Raw genomic sequence first — 17,540 nt, forward strand, 5'->3', positions numbered from 1 at the left:
AGCAAAGTGAAAGAGCTGGTTGTTGATTCAAAGAAGCGAAAGAGTGAACACAATCCTATCCTCATCAATGGAGCTGCAGTAGAGATGGTCAACAGCTTCAAGTTCCTAGGCATACATATCACCAGCAACCTCTCCTGGTCCCTCATACCGATGCAGTGATCAAGAAGGCACATCAGTACATATACTTTCTTAGGTGTCCAAGAAGATTCTGTTTGTCCACGAGAATTCTCTTAAACTCTACGGAGAACTATAGAAAATATCCTGAGTGGTTGCATTTTGGCCTGGTATAGCTACTGCTCTGCCCTGGACTGTCAGAACCCACAGAAAGGGGTAAACGCGGCCCAGTCTGTCAGAGGCTCATTACATCCTTTCATCCAGTCCATCTTAAGATTTCTTTATTAGTCACATGTACATCGAAACACACAATGAAATGTATCTTTTGCGTAGTGTTCTGGGGGGCAGCCCGCAAGTGTCGCCACGCTTCCGGCGCCAACATAGCATGTCCACAACTTCCTTACCAATACATCTTTGGAATGTGGAAGGAAACCGGAGCACCCGAAGGAAACCCACGCAGACACAGGGAGAACGTACAAACTCCTTACAGACAGCAGACAGAACTGAAACCAGGTCACTGGCACTGTAAAGCGTTATGCTAACCGCTACACTACCATGCCTGCCTTCATGGTGCATTGCATCATCGAGGATGCCTGCCACCCTAGTCATTCCCTTTTCTTTATTCTCCCTTCTAGGGTGAAGATACAAGAGCTTGAGAGCCCAGATGACAGATTCAAGAACAGCTTCTTCCCCACTGCTCTCAATTCTGAACCAGTCATCTCTTTCATATCCCCTTCCCGGTGGTACTACCATGTTCTCAAACCCTTAATTCTACCTCTTCCAAAACTTGTCACTTTAGCATTTATTTTTCCACTAAAAGTTTGCACCACTGTACTTTGCACCATTCCATTGTTTTTGCACTCACTGTATTTTTTGTTGTATTTATTACTAGCATGTATACTGTTTACTCTGTCATTGCACCCTAATGTAAATGACAATAAACTAATCCAGCTCACTGTCTCCTTTTGCTTTATCTCTTTCCTTTAGAGCTGTGGATGTTGTCTACGTGGATTTTAGTAAGGAATTTGACAAGGTCCCTCATGGGAGGCTCACCCAGAAGATTAAGATGCATGGAATCCAAGGTAAATTGGCCATTTGGATTCAGAACTAGCTTGCCCATAGGAGACAGAGGGTAGAGATCAATGGGATTTATTCTAGCTGGAGGTCTGTGACTAGTGATGTTCCTAAGGGATCCGTACTGGAACCTCTGCTGTTTGTGATGTATATAAATGACCTGGATGAAAATGTATATGGGTGGGTTAGTAAGTTTGCAGATACTGCAGCGACTCACCGCACCGGCATTGAACCAGCTCCCGACATCGCGAACGTCGTCGGAGGCCCCGATCCAAGATGGCGCAGGGCCCTCCTTCTTCCCCATCGTCGGGCTAGGAAAGCCTGCGAGCGGGAAGGTCAGGTGACCCACGCGTGACGTCAGCGCGTGAATGGTAGCGCGGGAAGTTTTGGGATATTAAAGGCGCACCGCGCCCCTGTCGTTCATTCGACTTCTGATTTCGAACCAGCGACTCTGTGTCTTCATTTTGTAGTGTGTAGCTAGCCGCTACATTGGCGACCCCGATGGGCCCCAAACGTTTTTGGACCCACGATGTCTGCACAACAAGAGGTACAGGCAGTAGCCCTTAAACTGCCCACCTTCTGGACCCTCCGGCCCCGTGTCTGGTTCGACCAGGCCGAGGCCCAGTTCCAGATTCGCCAGATCACCAGGGACGACACCAAGTACTATTACGTGGTGAGCGCCCTCGACCAAGACACCGCAGCCCAGGTCGAGGACTTCATCCAGGCGCCCCCAGAGGAGGAGAAGTACAATAAGTTCAAGACCCTCCTTCTAGAGACTTTCAGCCTTTCCCGACGCAAACAGGCCTCCCGCCTCCTCCACCTCGATGGGTTGGGTGACAGACCCCCCTCTGCGCTCATGAACGAGATGTTGGCCCTGGCAGACGGGCATAAACCCTGCCTGCTGTTTGAGCAGGTCTTCCTGGAGCAGTTACCCGACGACATCCACCTGTTCCTGGCGGATGCCGATTTCAGCGACCCCTGGAAGGTGGCTGCCCGGGCGGATGTCCTTTGGTGGGCGAAAAAGGAGAGCAGGGCATCCGTCAAGCGCATTGCCACACCACGTACCCAGCGGCCCAGCAGGCCAGACCCGGCAATTGAATGCACCCCACCCGCCACCAGGTCTGAGACACCGATCGACCAATGGTGTTTCTACCACCAGTGGTGGGGTGCTGACGCCCACAGACGCCAGCCACCATGCAGGTTGTCCGGGAAATGCCAGAGCCAGCTGCCGCTAATGGCTACGAGGGCTGGCCACCCGGATAGCCTCTTGCATGTGTGGGACAGGCGTTCCGGACATTGGTTCCTAGTGGACACCGGGGCCGAAGTCAGCGTCATGACTCCCAACTGCCGCGAGACTCGCAACTGCACACCAGAACCCGCCCTCAGAGCCGCCAACGGCAGCACCATTCGGACCTTTGGCACCTGTTTGGTACACCTCCAGTTCGGCACCTGCAACTTTACTTGGAGGTTCATCCTGGCCGCCGTCGCGCAACCACTTCTCGGAGCAGACTTCCTTCGCACCAACAGTCTGCTGGTTGACCTGCGGGGTAAGCATTTGGTACATTCCAGGACCTTCCAAACGTTCTCGTTGGGTGAGGCCAAGCTACCGGTCCCACACCTCAACTCCATCACCACGTCGACCAATGAGTTTGCCAGGGTCCTGGCAGAGTTCCCATCTGTACTCACGCCCATCTCCACCACCTTGCCCAAGCACGGCGTCCAGCATCACATCCCCACCCAGGGCCCTCCCCTCCACGCCCACGCCCGGCAGCTAGCCTCAGACAAGCTCCACCTCGCGAAAGAGGAATTCAAAAAAATGGAGGAGCTGGGGATCATCCGCAGGTCAGACAGCCCATGGGCCTCTCCGCTACACATGGTCCCCAAGGCAGCCGGAGGCTGGCGACCCTGTGGCGATTACCGACGCCTCAAGGACATTACTACCCCGGACCGGTACCCCGTGCCGCACATTCAGGACTTTGCTGCCAACCTGTACGGGCAGTCCATTTTTTCCAAGGTTGACCTCGTCCGCAGGTATCACCAGATCCCGGTGCATCCGGACGACATTCCGAAGACGGCGCTGATCACACCTTTGGGCCTCTTTGAATTCGTCCGGATGCCCTTTGGTCTCAAGAACGCTGCTCAGTCCTTCCAACGAATGATGGACGTGGTCGGGCGCGACCTTGACTTCGCCTTCATATACCTCGACGACATCTTGATCGCCAGCAACAGCCGCCAGGAACATTCCACGCACCTCCGCCAACTATTTTCTCGCCTGAGGGATTTCGGCCTGACCGTCAACCCAGCCAAATGCCAATTTGGGCTGGAGACAATCGATTTCCTGGGCCATCGGATCGACAAACACGGTGCCATGCCCCTGCCTGCGAAGGTCGACGCCATCCGCCATTTCGCCAGACCCACCTCCATCAAGCGCCTGCAGGAATTCCTCGGTATGGTAAACTTTTATCACCGGTTCACACCATCTCCGGCCCGCATCATGCGCCCGTTGTTTGCTCTCCTGTCAGGCGGAAGCAAGGACATTGTTTGGTCGGAAGAGGCTCACACCGCGTTCGTTGAAACCAACCAGGCCTTGGTGGACGCAGTCATGTTGGTGCATCCTCGCACGGACGTCCCGACTGCCCTCACGGTCGATGCCTCCAGCATAGTGGTCGGAGGCGTTCTAGAACAGCTTATCGAAGGGCATTGGCAACCGCTGGCGTTCTTCAGCAGGCACCTTCGACCACCAGAGCTCAAATATAGCGCCTTCGACCGCGAGCTGTTGGCGTTGTACCTGGCCATCAGACACTTCCGATACTTCTTGGAGGGCAGGCCGTTTACAGCTTTCACCGACCACAAGCCGTTGACCTTTGCTTTCAACAAGGTCTCAGATCCCTGGTCAGCACGGCAGCAGAGGCACCTGTCGTACATCTCAGAGTTCACCACTGATGTCCGCCATCTGTCTGGGAAAGAGAACGTGGTCGCGGATGCACTGTCATGGCCCACCATCCAAGTTTTGTCCCAGGGGGTGGATTTCAGCGCCTTGGTGGAGGCACAGTGAACGGACATGGAGATGCCCAGCTATCGCACCGCAGTCTCGGGCCTGCAACTGCAAGACCTACTGGTAGGCCCCGGTGAGCGCACCCTGCTCTGCTGACAAGTGTTTGATGCCATCCACGGCCTTGCACACCCATCCATCCGGACTACTGTCCGGATGGTGTCAGACAAGTTCATCTGGCATGGCCTGCGTAAACAGGTTTCTGAATGGGCCCGGTCCTGCACACACTGCCAGACCTCGAAAGTACAGCAGCACGTCAAGGCCCCCCTGCAGGATTTTCAACCTACCCGCCGGAGGTTCGACCATATCCATGTTGACCTGGTCAGCCCCCTCCCAGTCTCCCGAGGAGCGCGGTACCTCCTCACGATCGTCAACCGTTTTACCCGCCTGAAGCCATTCCCCTCGCAGACACCTCCATCCAGTCCTGCGCACGGGCCCTTTTGTCAACTTGGGTGGCCCGTTTCGGTGTCCCGGCACATATCACCTCAGACAGGGGAGCTCAATTCACCTCCGGCCTGTGGTCAGCCGTCGCCGACTTGTGGGGTTCCCGGATCCACCTCACCGCCACCTATCACCTGCAATCCAATGGGCTGGTGGAGAGGTTCCATCGCCACCTGAAGTTGGCACTCATGGCCCTCCTTAAGGGGCCGAACTGGGTAGATGAACTCCCCTGGGTCCTGCTGGGGATACGCACTGCGCCAAAAAAGGACCTGCATGCCTCGTCCACGGAGATGGTCTACAGAACGCCCTTAGTCGTCCCGGGCGAGTTCCTACCAGCCCCTCGGGGGCCAGAGGAAGAACCTGCCGCGTCGCTCGACCAGCTGCGCGAGCGGCTTGGAAACCTGGCCCCGATTCCCACCTCGCGACACGGACAGGCCCCGACCCGTATGCCGACTTCCCTCCAAGACTGTAAGTTTGTCTTCGTCAGGAGGGGCGCACACTGATCACCGCTGCAGCGGCCGTACAAAGGGCCATTCCGGGTCGTCAGGAACAATGGGTCTACGTTCATACTGGACATTGGGGGGCGCGAGGAGGTGTTTACAATTGACCGGCTGAAGCCGGCTCATTTAGACTTGGACCAACCCGTGGTGGTCCAGCGAGCGCGGCGCAGGGGCAGACCACCCAAGTCATAGTCTATTTCATTCTGGTTTTCCCAACGGTATTGCCGGTTCTGGGGGGGGGGGGGGGGGGAGAGGGGTTATGTAGCAACTCATCAAACTGGCTCCCGACATCGCGAACGTCGTCGGAGGCCCTGATCCAAGATGGCGTGGGGCCCTCCTTCTTCCCCATCGTCGGGCTAGGAAAGCCCGCGCGCGGGAAGGTCAGGTGACCTGCGCGTGATGTCAGCGCGGGAAGTTTTGGGATATTAAAGGCGCACCGCGCCCCTGTCGTTCATTCAACTTCTGATTTCAAACCAGCGACTCTGTGTCTTCATTTTGTAGTGTGTAGCTAGCTGCTACAATACGAATATTGGTGATGTTGTGGATAGTGTAGAAGACTGGCAAAGGATGCAGTGGGATATAGATCAGTTTAAGATATGGGTGGAGAAATGGCAGATGGAGTTTAATCCAGCCAAATGTGAAGTATTGCACCTTGGGAGATTAAATGTAGAGACAGCACACTGTCAATGGCAAAACCCTTAACATCGTTGATGAGCAGCGCGAGTTTTAGGGTCCAAGTTCATAGCTCCCTGAAAGTGGCTAGACACATTGATAGGGCAGTAAAGGCGACATATGGCATGCTTGCCTTCATTAGTCAAGGCATTGAGTTCAAGAGTCAGGGAATTATGCTGCAGTTTTATAAAACTTTAGTTAGGCATTCAGTTCTGGTCACCCCATTATAGGAAGGATGTCGAGGCTTTGGAGAGGGTGCAGAAGAGGTTTACCAAGATGCTGCCTGGATTAGAGGGCATGTGCTGTGAGGATAGACTGGACAAACTTGAGTTGTTCTCTCTGGAGTGGCAGAGGTTTATAAGATTATGAGAGACAGAGATAGAGTAAACAGCCAGTATCTTTTCCCCAGCGTTGAAATGTCTAATACCAGAGAGCATGCATTTAAGGTGATGGGGGCAAGTTCAAAGGAGATGTGTAGGGTAAGTTAGTTTTGTTTTACACAGAGTGGTAGGTGCCTGGAATGCGCTGCCTGGGATGGTGGTGCAGACAAATATGACAGAGGCGTTCAAGAAGCTCTTAGATAGGCATATGAATGCGAGGGAAATGGTAAGATATGGACATTGTGTAGGCAGAAGGGATTAGTTTAATTGGGCATTTTATTACTCGTAATTGGATCAGCACAACATTGTGGGCCGAAGGGCCCGTTCCTGCACTACACTGTTCTATGTTCCCTTTGGTCACTCGCTCAGGCACTGTTTGAGACAGATTTCTGCCTCAATGTGGCCAAATCATGGCAGTTTCCTTGTTTTCTTGCTGTTAAGAGACTGTTTCTTGGCAAGTAGATCAAATAATCTTTTGTACCTGTTAATTTGATACCATATGTCAAATATTTGCAAACACACCTTACTTTTGGCTTTGAGATTCTACATTCCATTGCCATCCATGACAGTGTACACAACAAAACTTTTACATAGTCTGATTTTGGTGCCAATGCTAAGATCTCTGCTTTTTTATACTGTAAACAGTTTGGTCATGGCTCCAGTTTTCATTGCCATCCTTCTTATTTCACCAGCTCCCATCCAGCAGAAGGGAGCACACAATTCACAACATTGAAGGCCCATAAGGAGATATGGGCCATCATATATTCAAATGCAATATTTCAAATTTCATCTGACACAGGAGGCCATTCAGCCCAGAGTCTATGTCAGCTGTTAAAAGAATTCCATCCAAAATTCCCATTATTTGCCTGCAACCAATTCTCTCTCAAATGCCCATCAATTAACCCACCAGCACATCTTTGGTATATGGGAGGAAACTGGAGCAACCAGGAAAAACTCGTGCAGTAACATGGAGATGTGCAAACCCCACACAGACAGCATGCAAGATCAAGATCAAATCCAGGCTGCATGAGCTGTGGAGCAGTAGCATTAACTGCTGCTCCATTGTGCCACCCTAAAAGCAAAATACTGTAGATACTGGAAATCTGAAGTGAAAATTCTGGGAAAACTATGTAGGTCAGGCAGCATTTTCAGAGAGACAAAAATAGAGTTAATGATTCAGATTATCCACCCAAAGCATTAACTTCATTTTTCTCTTTCCACAGAGGATGTAGAACATAGAACAGTACAGCACAGGAACAGACCCTTCGGCCCACAATGTTGTGTCGAACTAACTAATCTAGTAATTAAATGCCTAACTAAAGTAATCTCTTCTGCCTATGCAATGTTCAAATCCCTCCATTCCCTGCACATTCATGTGCCGATCTAAGAGCCTCTTAAACCTCTCTATTATATTTGCCTCGACCACTACCCCGGGCAGCGCATTCCAGGCGCCCACCACTCTCTGTGCAAAATAAATTGCCCCGCATATCTCCTTTGAACTTACCCCCTCTCATCTTAACTGCATGCCCTCTAGTACTAGACATTTCGACCCTGGGAAAAAGATACTGGCTGTCTACTCTATCTATGCCTCGCATAATCTTATAAACCTCTGTCAGATCTCCCCTCATCCTCCGCCGCTCCAGAGAAAACAACCCAAGCTTGTCCAACCTTTCCTTATAGCACATGCCCTCTAATCCAGGCAGCATCCCGGTAAACCTCTTCTACACCCTCTCCGAAGCCTCCAAATGCTTCCTATAATGGGGCGACCAGAATCGAATGCAATACTCCAGATGCAGCCTAACTAGAGTTTTATAAAGCTGCCACATAACTTCGCGACTCTTGAACTCAATGCCTTGACTAATAAAGGCAAGCATACCATATGCTTCTTTACCACCTTAGCAATCTGTGCAGCCACTTTCAAGGAGCTATGGACTTGGACCCCAAGATTCCTCTGTACATCAACACTTGCCATTAACAGCATACTGTCCCTTTACATTTGATCTCCCAAAGTGCAACACTTCATATTTGGCCGGATTAAACGTCATCAGCCATTTCTCCACCCACATCTTAAACTGATCTATATCCCACTATATTCTTTGGCAATCTTCTGCACTATTTGCAACGCTATCGATATTCATTTCATCTGCAAACTTACTACCCCCCCCATCTACGTTTTCATCCAGGTCACTTATATACAGTACATCACAAACAGCAGAGGTCGCAGAACAGATCCATGTAGAACACCACTAGTAACAGACCTCCAGCCAGAATAAGTCCCACTGACCACTACCCTCTCTTCTATGGGCTAGAAAATCCTGAATCCAAATGGCCAAGTCACCGTGGATCCAATGCATCTTAATGTGATTTGATAGAGACGGTGCAGCAAAGATTCACAAGAGCCTTGCCTGGATTGTAGGGCTTGAGTTACAGGTAGAGATTGGATCAGTAGGGTTCACAAGATCACAAGACAAAGAAGCAGAAGTAGGCCATTCAGCCCATTAAGTCTGCTTCATGAGCTAAACTAAACTATTCCTATCTAGCCCCAATTTCCAGCCTTTTCCCCATATCCCTTGATACCTTGACTAATTAGATACCTATCAATCTCCTCCTTAAACACCCCCAATGATCGGGCCTCCACAGCTGTATATGGCAAAGAATTCCACAAATTCACCACCCTCTGGCTAAAGAAATTTCTCCTTATTTCTGTTCTAAATGGGTACCCTCTAATTCTAAGACCGTACCCTCTAGTCCTGGACTCACCCACCAAGGCAAACAGCTTAGCCACATCTACTCTGTCCATTCCTTTCAACATTTGAAATCTTTCTGAGCTCCCCTCTCATTCTTCTGTACTCCAGTGAGTACAGTCCAAGGAGCACAGGAGACTGAAAGGTGATATGATAGAGGTGTATAAAATTATGAGAGTCGTAGATAGGCTAGATAGCCAGAATCCATTTCCCATGATAGGGGAAGTTAAAACTAGAGGACATAGGTTTAATGTGAGAGGGAGGAGATGTAAAGGGGATCTAAGGGATAAGTTTTTCCCCACATAGAGTAGTTGGTATCTGGAATTGAGCTGCCAAGCAAAGTGGAGGAGGTAGGACCAGTAACAAAATTTAAGAGGCATCTGAACAGATACTTAAGTGAGCAGGGCATAGAGGGATATGGTATTAATGCAAGCAAGTGGGATTAGTGTAGATAGGCATGATGATCAGCAAAGGCATGATGATCAGCTGAAGGGCCTGTTTCTGTGCTATACAACTCTATGGTGCCTGACCTACTTTTTATTTTCATCACAGTTGTGTCAGAACTAACAGGCAGCATCACAATGCTAGGATTAAGATCTGAAGGGGATGCCTCGACTCCAAAATTACCATATGGCCACATCTACTCTGTCCAGTCCTTTCAACAGTTTATATGTTTCTACGAGGTCCCCTCTCATTCTTCTGTACTCCAGTGAGTACAGTCCAGGAGCCGACAAACGCTCATCATATGTAAGCCCTTTCATTCTGGGAATCATCCTCGTAAATCTCCTCTGAACCCTCTCCAACATCAGTACATCCCAAAGGGCCCAAAACTGTACAGAGTATTCCAAATGAGGTCTCACCAGTGCCCCATAGAGCCTCATCAACACTTCCTTACTTTTATACACTATACCTCTCGAAATGAATGCCAACATAGTATTCGCTTTCCTTACCACCGATCCGACCTGGTGGTTAACCTTTAGGGTATCCTGCACGAGTACCCCCAAGTCCCTTTGTACTTCTTTGAATTTTATCCCCTTCTAGATAATAATCTGCCCATTTATTTCTGTTTCCAAAGTGTACAACGGCACATTTCTCAACATTGAATTTCATCTGCCATTTCCTTGCCCATTCTCCTAAACTATCTAGGTCTCTCTGCAACCTTCCTGTCTCAATACTCTCTACTCCTCCACCTATCTTGGTGTCATCCACAAACTTAGCCACAAAACCATTTACTCCATCATCCAAATCGTTAATGTACAGGGTAAAAAGAAGTGGCCCCAACACCGACCCCTGCGGAACACCACTAGTAACTGGTAGCCAACCAGAACAGGATCCTTTTATTCCCACCCTTTGCTTTCTGCCAACCAGTCAATGCTCCACCCATTCTGTTATCCTAACTGTAGTTCCATGACCTCTCATCTTATTAATCAGTCTCTTGTGTGGCACCTTGTCGAAGGCCTTTTGAAAGTCTAAATACACATCTACCATCTCTCCCTTATCCACCCTACCTGAGATTTCTTCAAAAAACTCCAATAGGTTGGTCAGGCAGGATCTTCCCTTCACAAAACCATGTTGGCTTGGACCTATCTTGCCTTGCACCTCTAGGTATTGCATAACCTCATCCTTGAGGATCGATTCCAATAACTTTCCCACCACCGACATCAGACTAATAGGTCTGTAATTTCCGTTAGGCTGCCTCCCACCTTTCTTATACAGCGGAACTACATTTGCGACCCTCCAGTCCTCCGGAACCATGCCGGAGTCTATTGATTCCTGGAAAATTATCACCAATGCCTCCGCTATCTCTAAAGCCACCTCCTTCAGAACTGAGGGATGCACCTCATCCGGTCCGGGAGACTTATCAGTCTTTCGTCCATTTAGCTTTCCTAGCACCTTCTCTCTAGTAATCTTAACTGAACTCAGTTCCATTCCTTGAGACCCCTGACTATCCGGTATATTGCTGATGTCCTCCACAGTGAAGACCGATGCAAAATACTCATTTAGTTCACCTTTTTTCTTGGAATATATCTTCCTGCATTTTCCTTATTTCTTGTAGAAATTCCATCCATTTCTGCTCTGCCGTCCCTCCAACTAGCTTACTCTTCCAATCAATTTGGGCCAACTCCTCTCTCATGCCACTGTAATTTCCTTTGTTCCACTGAAATATTGATACACCAGTTATCACCTTCTCAAATTTGAAACTGAACTCAATCATGTTGTAATCACTAGTTCCTAATGGTTCCTTTACCTTTAGTTCCCTCATCACCTCCGGTTCGTTACACAGCACCCAATCCAAAACAGCCGATCCCCTAGTGGGCTCATCAACAAGTTGCTCCAAAAAGCCATCCCATAGACATTCCACAAACTCACTTTCCTGAGATCTACTGCCTTGCTGGATTTCCCAGTCCACCTTCATGTTAAAATCCCCCACAATTATCTTAACGTTGTCACTCTGACACGCTTTTTCTATTTCTAACTGCAACTTATAGTCCACTTCCTGACTGCTATTAGGGGGCCTATATATAACTGCTACTATTGTCCTTTTACTCTTGCTATTTCTTAGCTCCACCCATAAGGATTCCACCTCTTCTGACCCAATGTCCTTCCTTTCTATTGATTTTTTTTCATTACTAACCAACATGGCCACACCACCCCCTCTGCCTACCCGCTTATCCTTCCTATACACTGTGTACCCCTGGACATTTAGTTCCCAATCACATCTGTCATAAAGCCATGGTGACTGCCACAATGTCGTATTTATTAATCTGTAGTTGTATCACTAGGTCATCTACTTTATTCCTAAAGCTACGTGCATTTAAATATAGTACATTTAATCCAGTATCTGCTATTGATTTTGTTGTACTTCTATTGTTCAGCAAATTGTCCTGACTTTTCACCTGCCTGTCCTTCTTACCATCCTCACTACACACTACCATGGACTTGTTTCTATATACCTCATCCTCTATCCTAACATCCTGTATCCTAACATCCTGGTTTGTTGTACTTCTATTGTTCAGCAAATTATCCTGACTTTTCACCTACCTGTCCTTCTTGTCATCCTCACTGCACACTGTCTTGGACTTGTTTCTATAAACCTCCTCTCTTACCCTAACATCTTGTATCCTAACATCCTGGTTTCCATCCCCATGCCAGATTAGTTTAAACCCTCCCCAACAGCTAAATTAAACATTCCCGCCAGGATACTGGACCCTTTGGAGTTTAGGTGTAACCCATCCTTAATGAATAGGTCATGCCTCCCCCAAAAAAGGTCCCAATGATCCAGAAATATGAAGCCCTGCCCCCTGCACCAGTCACTCAGCCATGCATTCATCTGCCAGATCTTTCTATTCTTACTACAGTTGGCACGTGGCACAGGTAGTAATCCTGAAATTACCACCTTAGAGGTCCTACTTTTCAACTTTCTTCCTAACTCCTTGTATTCCTCTTCTCTTTTTCTACCTATGTCATTGGTACCTACATGTACCAAGACTTCTCGCTGATCACCCTCTCCCCTCAGAATATTCTGGACCCAGTCCGTGACATCCCGTACCCTGGCACCAGTGAGGCAACACACCATCTGGGATTCATTGTCCGTTTTGCAGAATCTGTTATCCGTTCCCCTCACTATAGAATCCCCAATAACCACTGCATTACTCTTTCCCCGCTGGACCACAGTACCAGGCACGGTGCCAAGGTCCCGGTTCCCATCATCTTCCTGTGTCAGGTCATCCTCTCCAACGGAATCTAAAATGAGATACCAATTTTCGAAGGGGACCGCCACAGAGGTACTCTCTACAAACTCTTTATAACTCCTATTTCCTGTTCACTCTCCCTAATCAGCCAAAGGTCATTGAGCTGCTGCTCCAGACTCTCAACACGTTCCTTGAGGAGCGGCATCTCAATGCCCTTAGTGCAGATGTAGTCATCGGGGAGGCTGGTGAGTTCTTACAGCATTCTGCTTCCCCCCACCCCAGATTCCAGATTCCAACATCTGTAGACTCTTCTGACTTCAGGGTCATGAATGTTATGGTCAGAACCAAAGACAGCAGCTTTTCTCTTCCCACCTGTAAGCTGATTCTGATCATCTAAAAAGGGACATGGCACAAGCAGTATGACAAACTATTTGCAGTGCGAGGTCAAGCAATGTCATGGTGAGGTACAGCTGGATCCTCTATCTTTTCCATCCAGCATTAGAGTAACAATAGCTCAAGTTCTGAACAAAAAATGGAGATCATACTTCCTCTTCTTCACTAGCTGCACAGACACAGCATACAAGCATATTTCATTAACTTTATGAAAATGCAAATTCAGAGCTACTCAAATTTATGCTTCCTCTTTTTGCAACATTTCGTATTTTCCAAATGGTGCCGAGGGCTGTATTAAATTTCAACCCTTGGATGAGACTCTAGCAATCGTGGAATTTTACAACACTTTAATTTTTGAAATTCGTCTTACATCTCACCTAAATCAACTTTTGACTGTTTTTATTTTTTTCCTCTGGCAAATGACATGTTGTTCCACTTTCTAAACTTTGCTCACCATTGTCCAACATTAAACCCTTGTGCAATCTGGGAGCTCTTTCCCCTCGCTCTGTACACAACCCCCTCCCATCCGTAACCATAGCAACCAGGCCTGCTAAATCACAGGCAGCCCGGCAAGAGAAACTGCGAGACAAGTAAATTAACACGAACACCCAGCAAAAAAAAAGAATTTAAAATTACTATCAGACATCAAATACCCTACATGGCTGGAATACTCACTAGTATCCTATTACAAATAAGAAAATGTCAGAGGGCAAACGGTCAGGGGACGAAAAGTCATCGAGCTGCAGAAGGGCAGCAATGAAAAAAAAGACCAAACGGGCTAATAAAGAAAGGCTCAAAACAGCAATTAAAAATTAAAAGTGACTCAACTTTCATTCACCTATGCACTCGACGACTACAAAGCAGCGACTTAAACACAATATCTGCTAAGAATCCCCTCACTTAATAAATTCGAGCTGCACTATTTATAAATTGGGACTACGTTCAGTGCCCAAAACATGAAGACCCTCGATCTTCATGTGGGGAGAAAAGTAAAATCAAACAACCTCTGAGAGTTTTAGCGACAAAAGGGCCGGTGTGTGTGTCAGCGGTGTCGAGGCCCCGGCCCAGCCCGGCCTCCGGTGAACCGCCCGGTTTTCCTAGCTACCGTGCGCGGAATGAGTGCAATTTACCCCGTTGGCCGCCGACATCTGGATAATGAGCTGGATGACATGCTTGTTGTAGTAGCGGCCGTCGCCGCCGACCACCAACACAGCGTCCTGCCGCTGGGCCGGCTCCACGGCCGCCGTCACTATGCTCTGGATGAAATTCTCCGCGTAGTTCGCCTTGGACTCGAACACGCAGACCCGCTTCCTCAGGCCGCTCGTACCCGGCTTCTGGTCGTCGAAGGCGCTGGTTTTCACCGTCAGGATCTTGCTCATGTTTCTGCCGCTTAACTCTCCTCCTTTAACTGATCTATCAACAAGTTTCTTGATGTTGGGCCTCTCCTCAACCCCGGCTCCCTCACCCCCTCTCTCTCCTCGTCCTTGCCGACGCCTTCGTCTTTTGACAGCTGGCTGCTCCTCCCAGGTTACCGAGCCGCGCAACACGTAGTGCACGCCGACCTCGCCTGCTGTCCGCCACGCACCCGCTGGCACGCTCTGCAGCCTTCCCCAGCTGATCCATTCCACTGCACAGAGTAGCTGCGAGTCAAGCTATTCCACTCTAGAAGGCATCACAACCAAGGTGATTTGCAAGTTTTGTTCAGTTATTCAATTGTCCAATATTTACCAAAAAAAACATGGAAGTCTGAAAGAGAAACAAAATATTCCACAATACAGCCTCTGCACCCCTTTGAGTGCAAAAGTTGGATTACCAGTGCCCAGAGCTCTTTGCAACCTTCTCCAATCACATACGGCCCTGACAAAACCAGAAATGTAATGTGGTGTTCAGGTCTGGTCTCCCTACCTAACGCAGGATATATTTGCAATTGAGGGAGTGCAGAGAGGGTTCACCAGTCTGACTCCTGGGATGAAGGGTTTATATGAGGAGTGATTAAGCAGACTTGGCCGGTACTCTCTTGAGTTTATGAGAGGTGATCTCATTAAAAAACACAAAATTCTTATGGGACTTGACAAAGTAGATGCAAAACTGATGTTTCCCATAGCTGGGGTATCTTGAACCAGGGATCACAGCCTCAAAATAAGGTATTGGCCATTAAGGACAGGATGGAAAGAAATGTCTTCATATGAAGACTCTTTGGAATGCTCTACCCAAGGGGAATATAGAGGCTCAGTTGCTCAGTATATTCAAGAGATTTTAGATATTAAAGGAATCAATAGATGTGAGTTGAGTGCAGGCAAATAGAACTGAGGTAAGAGATCAGCCAATTCTTATTGAATGATGGTGTGGGCAAAAACGCTGAATGGCCTACTCCTGCTTCTATTTCGGAAAAGAGAACAGTGAGTGAAAATATAACATTAAAAAAAAATGAAAATGCTGGAAATACTCGGCAGGTCAGGCAGCATCTGTAAAGAGAAAAACAGTAAAGATTTAATCAGAACTGAGAAAAAATAGTAATCAAATACATCTTAAATTGGAGAAGGGAGAACAGTGAGAATGTTCATGATGGGTCGGAGACCAAGAGAGAATGAACAACATCGGATCTAAGGAAGGATGTACTGGCCCTGGAGAGGGTCCAGAGGAGGTTCACAAAAATGATCCCAGGAATGAAAGACTTAACATATGAGGAGCGTTTGATGTCTCTGGGCCTGTACTCAGAATTTGGAAGGATGAGGGGTGATCTCATTGAAACCTACCAGATACTGAAAGCCTGGATCGAGCCCTTTTCAACTTTCCTAGTTCATTTTCCTCTGATATCTTTACCTCTTCACAATTGCACAACTATTATGTTTTCTACATCTTAATTTTCCAATCCACATGCTGACTTGTAATCTTCCATTGCGTTTATTCCTGACACTGAGGTGCCTTTAGAAGGGAGCTGTTTTCCCAGAGCTGTGCTTTTGGTGTCTTATTTTCTTAGTGGTCATGCTGTACATATTTATCTGTTAGGTCCTACCAAAAATGTAACTGTCTTATCTGGATGTGGATCAGGCATGGTAGTGTAGCGGTTAGTGTAATGCTATTACAGTGCTAGTGACCTGGGTTCAATTCCGGCTGCTGTCTGTAAGGAGTTTGTACGTTCTCCCTGTGTCTGCGTGGGTTTCCTTTGGGTGCTCTGGTTTCCTCCCACATTCCAAAGACGTACAGATTAGGAAGTTGTGGGCATGCTATGATGGCGCTGGAAGCGTGGTGACATTTGCGGGCTGCCCCCAGAACACTCCACGCAAAAGATGCATTTCACTGTGTGTTTTGATGTACATGTGACTAATAAAGATATCTTATCTATTAATGCAGCCAATCATTTATATCTCCCATTCATCCTGTGCATTCCCGGCCTTTCCCTCCAATCACTTCGCAATTTGCAAACACCAAACCCAGGGTCCAGCCCAGGTCCCTAATAGACATCTCAACCAAAATAACAACTCTAAGTATTCAGTACTTCATATATATTGTAATACCATTTTAATTTTTATTCACAAACCTTTAGAAATAAAAGCTTTATGATAAGACAAAGGGGACTGGTCTCATTATCATATTTAGAAGACCATTACATGTTCTGTCATAATTCGGTCAGCAGAACTAATTATTCCTGCATGGATCTCTGAGCACCTTTACTTCCCACCATCAAATTAAACAATAGGATGACTTAGGGGCTGGAGCAGTATGCATTTCTACTATATTTTGGCATGTGGACTGCTGAGCATTTTGGTGAGAATGAGGTTAGTGATAAGCCAACAAACTAGATTATTGTGCATGGTATCTTCGCTATCTATCTGAGCTGATAAGAAACTTAGCTGGGCCCACATCAAATGTGTAAAGTTTCAAACTTAGTCCTCTGACAGAAATGTTGTGTAAATTACATTGCTCAATGTTGGAATACAAACAAACTTACTAATTAGGAGGAGGGGAACAGTCAGAACCTCAAGCGGCTAATCTTTTTGCAACTTCAACTCCACATTCCTGTCTATCCATGGTAACCTATCACCAACTTGCTTATCAAGTATCTATCTATCTCTGCCTTAAAAATATTCAAAAGACTCTGCTTCCACTGCCTTTTGAGAAAGAGAATTTCAAAGACTCTTGATTCTCTGAGAGAAAAATTTCTCTTCCTCTGTCTTAAATGGATAATGCCTTGTTTTAAACAGTGATTCCCTAGTACTAATTCTCTGACAAGAAACATTTTCCCTATATTCATCTTGTCAAGACCCCTTAGGATCTGATATGTTTCAATCATATCCTCTTGTTCTTCTAAATATCAGCAGATACAAGCCCAGCCTGTTCAACCTCTCCTTGCAGTACAATCCACCTATTCCAGGATGGAGAAATTCATCAATCAAAGTGGTACTTTTCATTAGTAGTTCTGTAAGACAATCATTTACAGCACACAGTCAAGGGAAGAGTCAGACACGGGTTATATT

The 17,540-nt window shown here is 47.5% G+C and overlaps 1 protein-coding gene across 1 annotated transcript in view; it reads right to left on the reverse strand.

The window, feature by feature from the left end:
- The window catches only part of pgm1 (phosphoglucomutase 1), a 65,984-nt gene extending 51,295 nt beyond the window's left edge, over positions 1–14,689 (reverse strand). Inside the window, exon 1 of the mRNA XM_052011385.1 lies at positions 14,193–14,689. Coding sequence (XP_051867345.1) covers positions 14,193–14,441 — 249 coding nt within the window. The 5' untranslated portion in view covers positions 14,442–14,689. The remainder of the gene's footprint in view (positions 1–14,192) is intronic.
- Between the last annotated feature and the right edge of the window lie 2,851 nt (positions 14,690–17,540).

The sequence above is a fragment of the Pristis pectinata genome, chromosome 3 (assembly GCF_009764475.1).
Source record: "Pristis pectinata isolate sPriPec2 chromosome 3, sPriPec2.1.pri, whole genome shotgun sequence".
Classification (NCBI taxonomy): Eukaryota; Metazoa; Chordata; class Chondrichthyes; order Rhinopristiformes; family Pristidae; genus Pristis; species Pristis pectinata.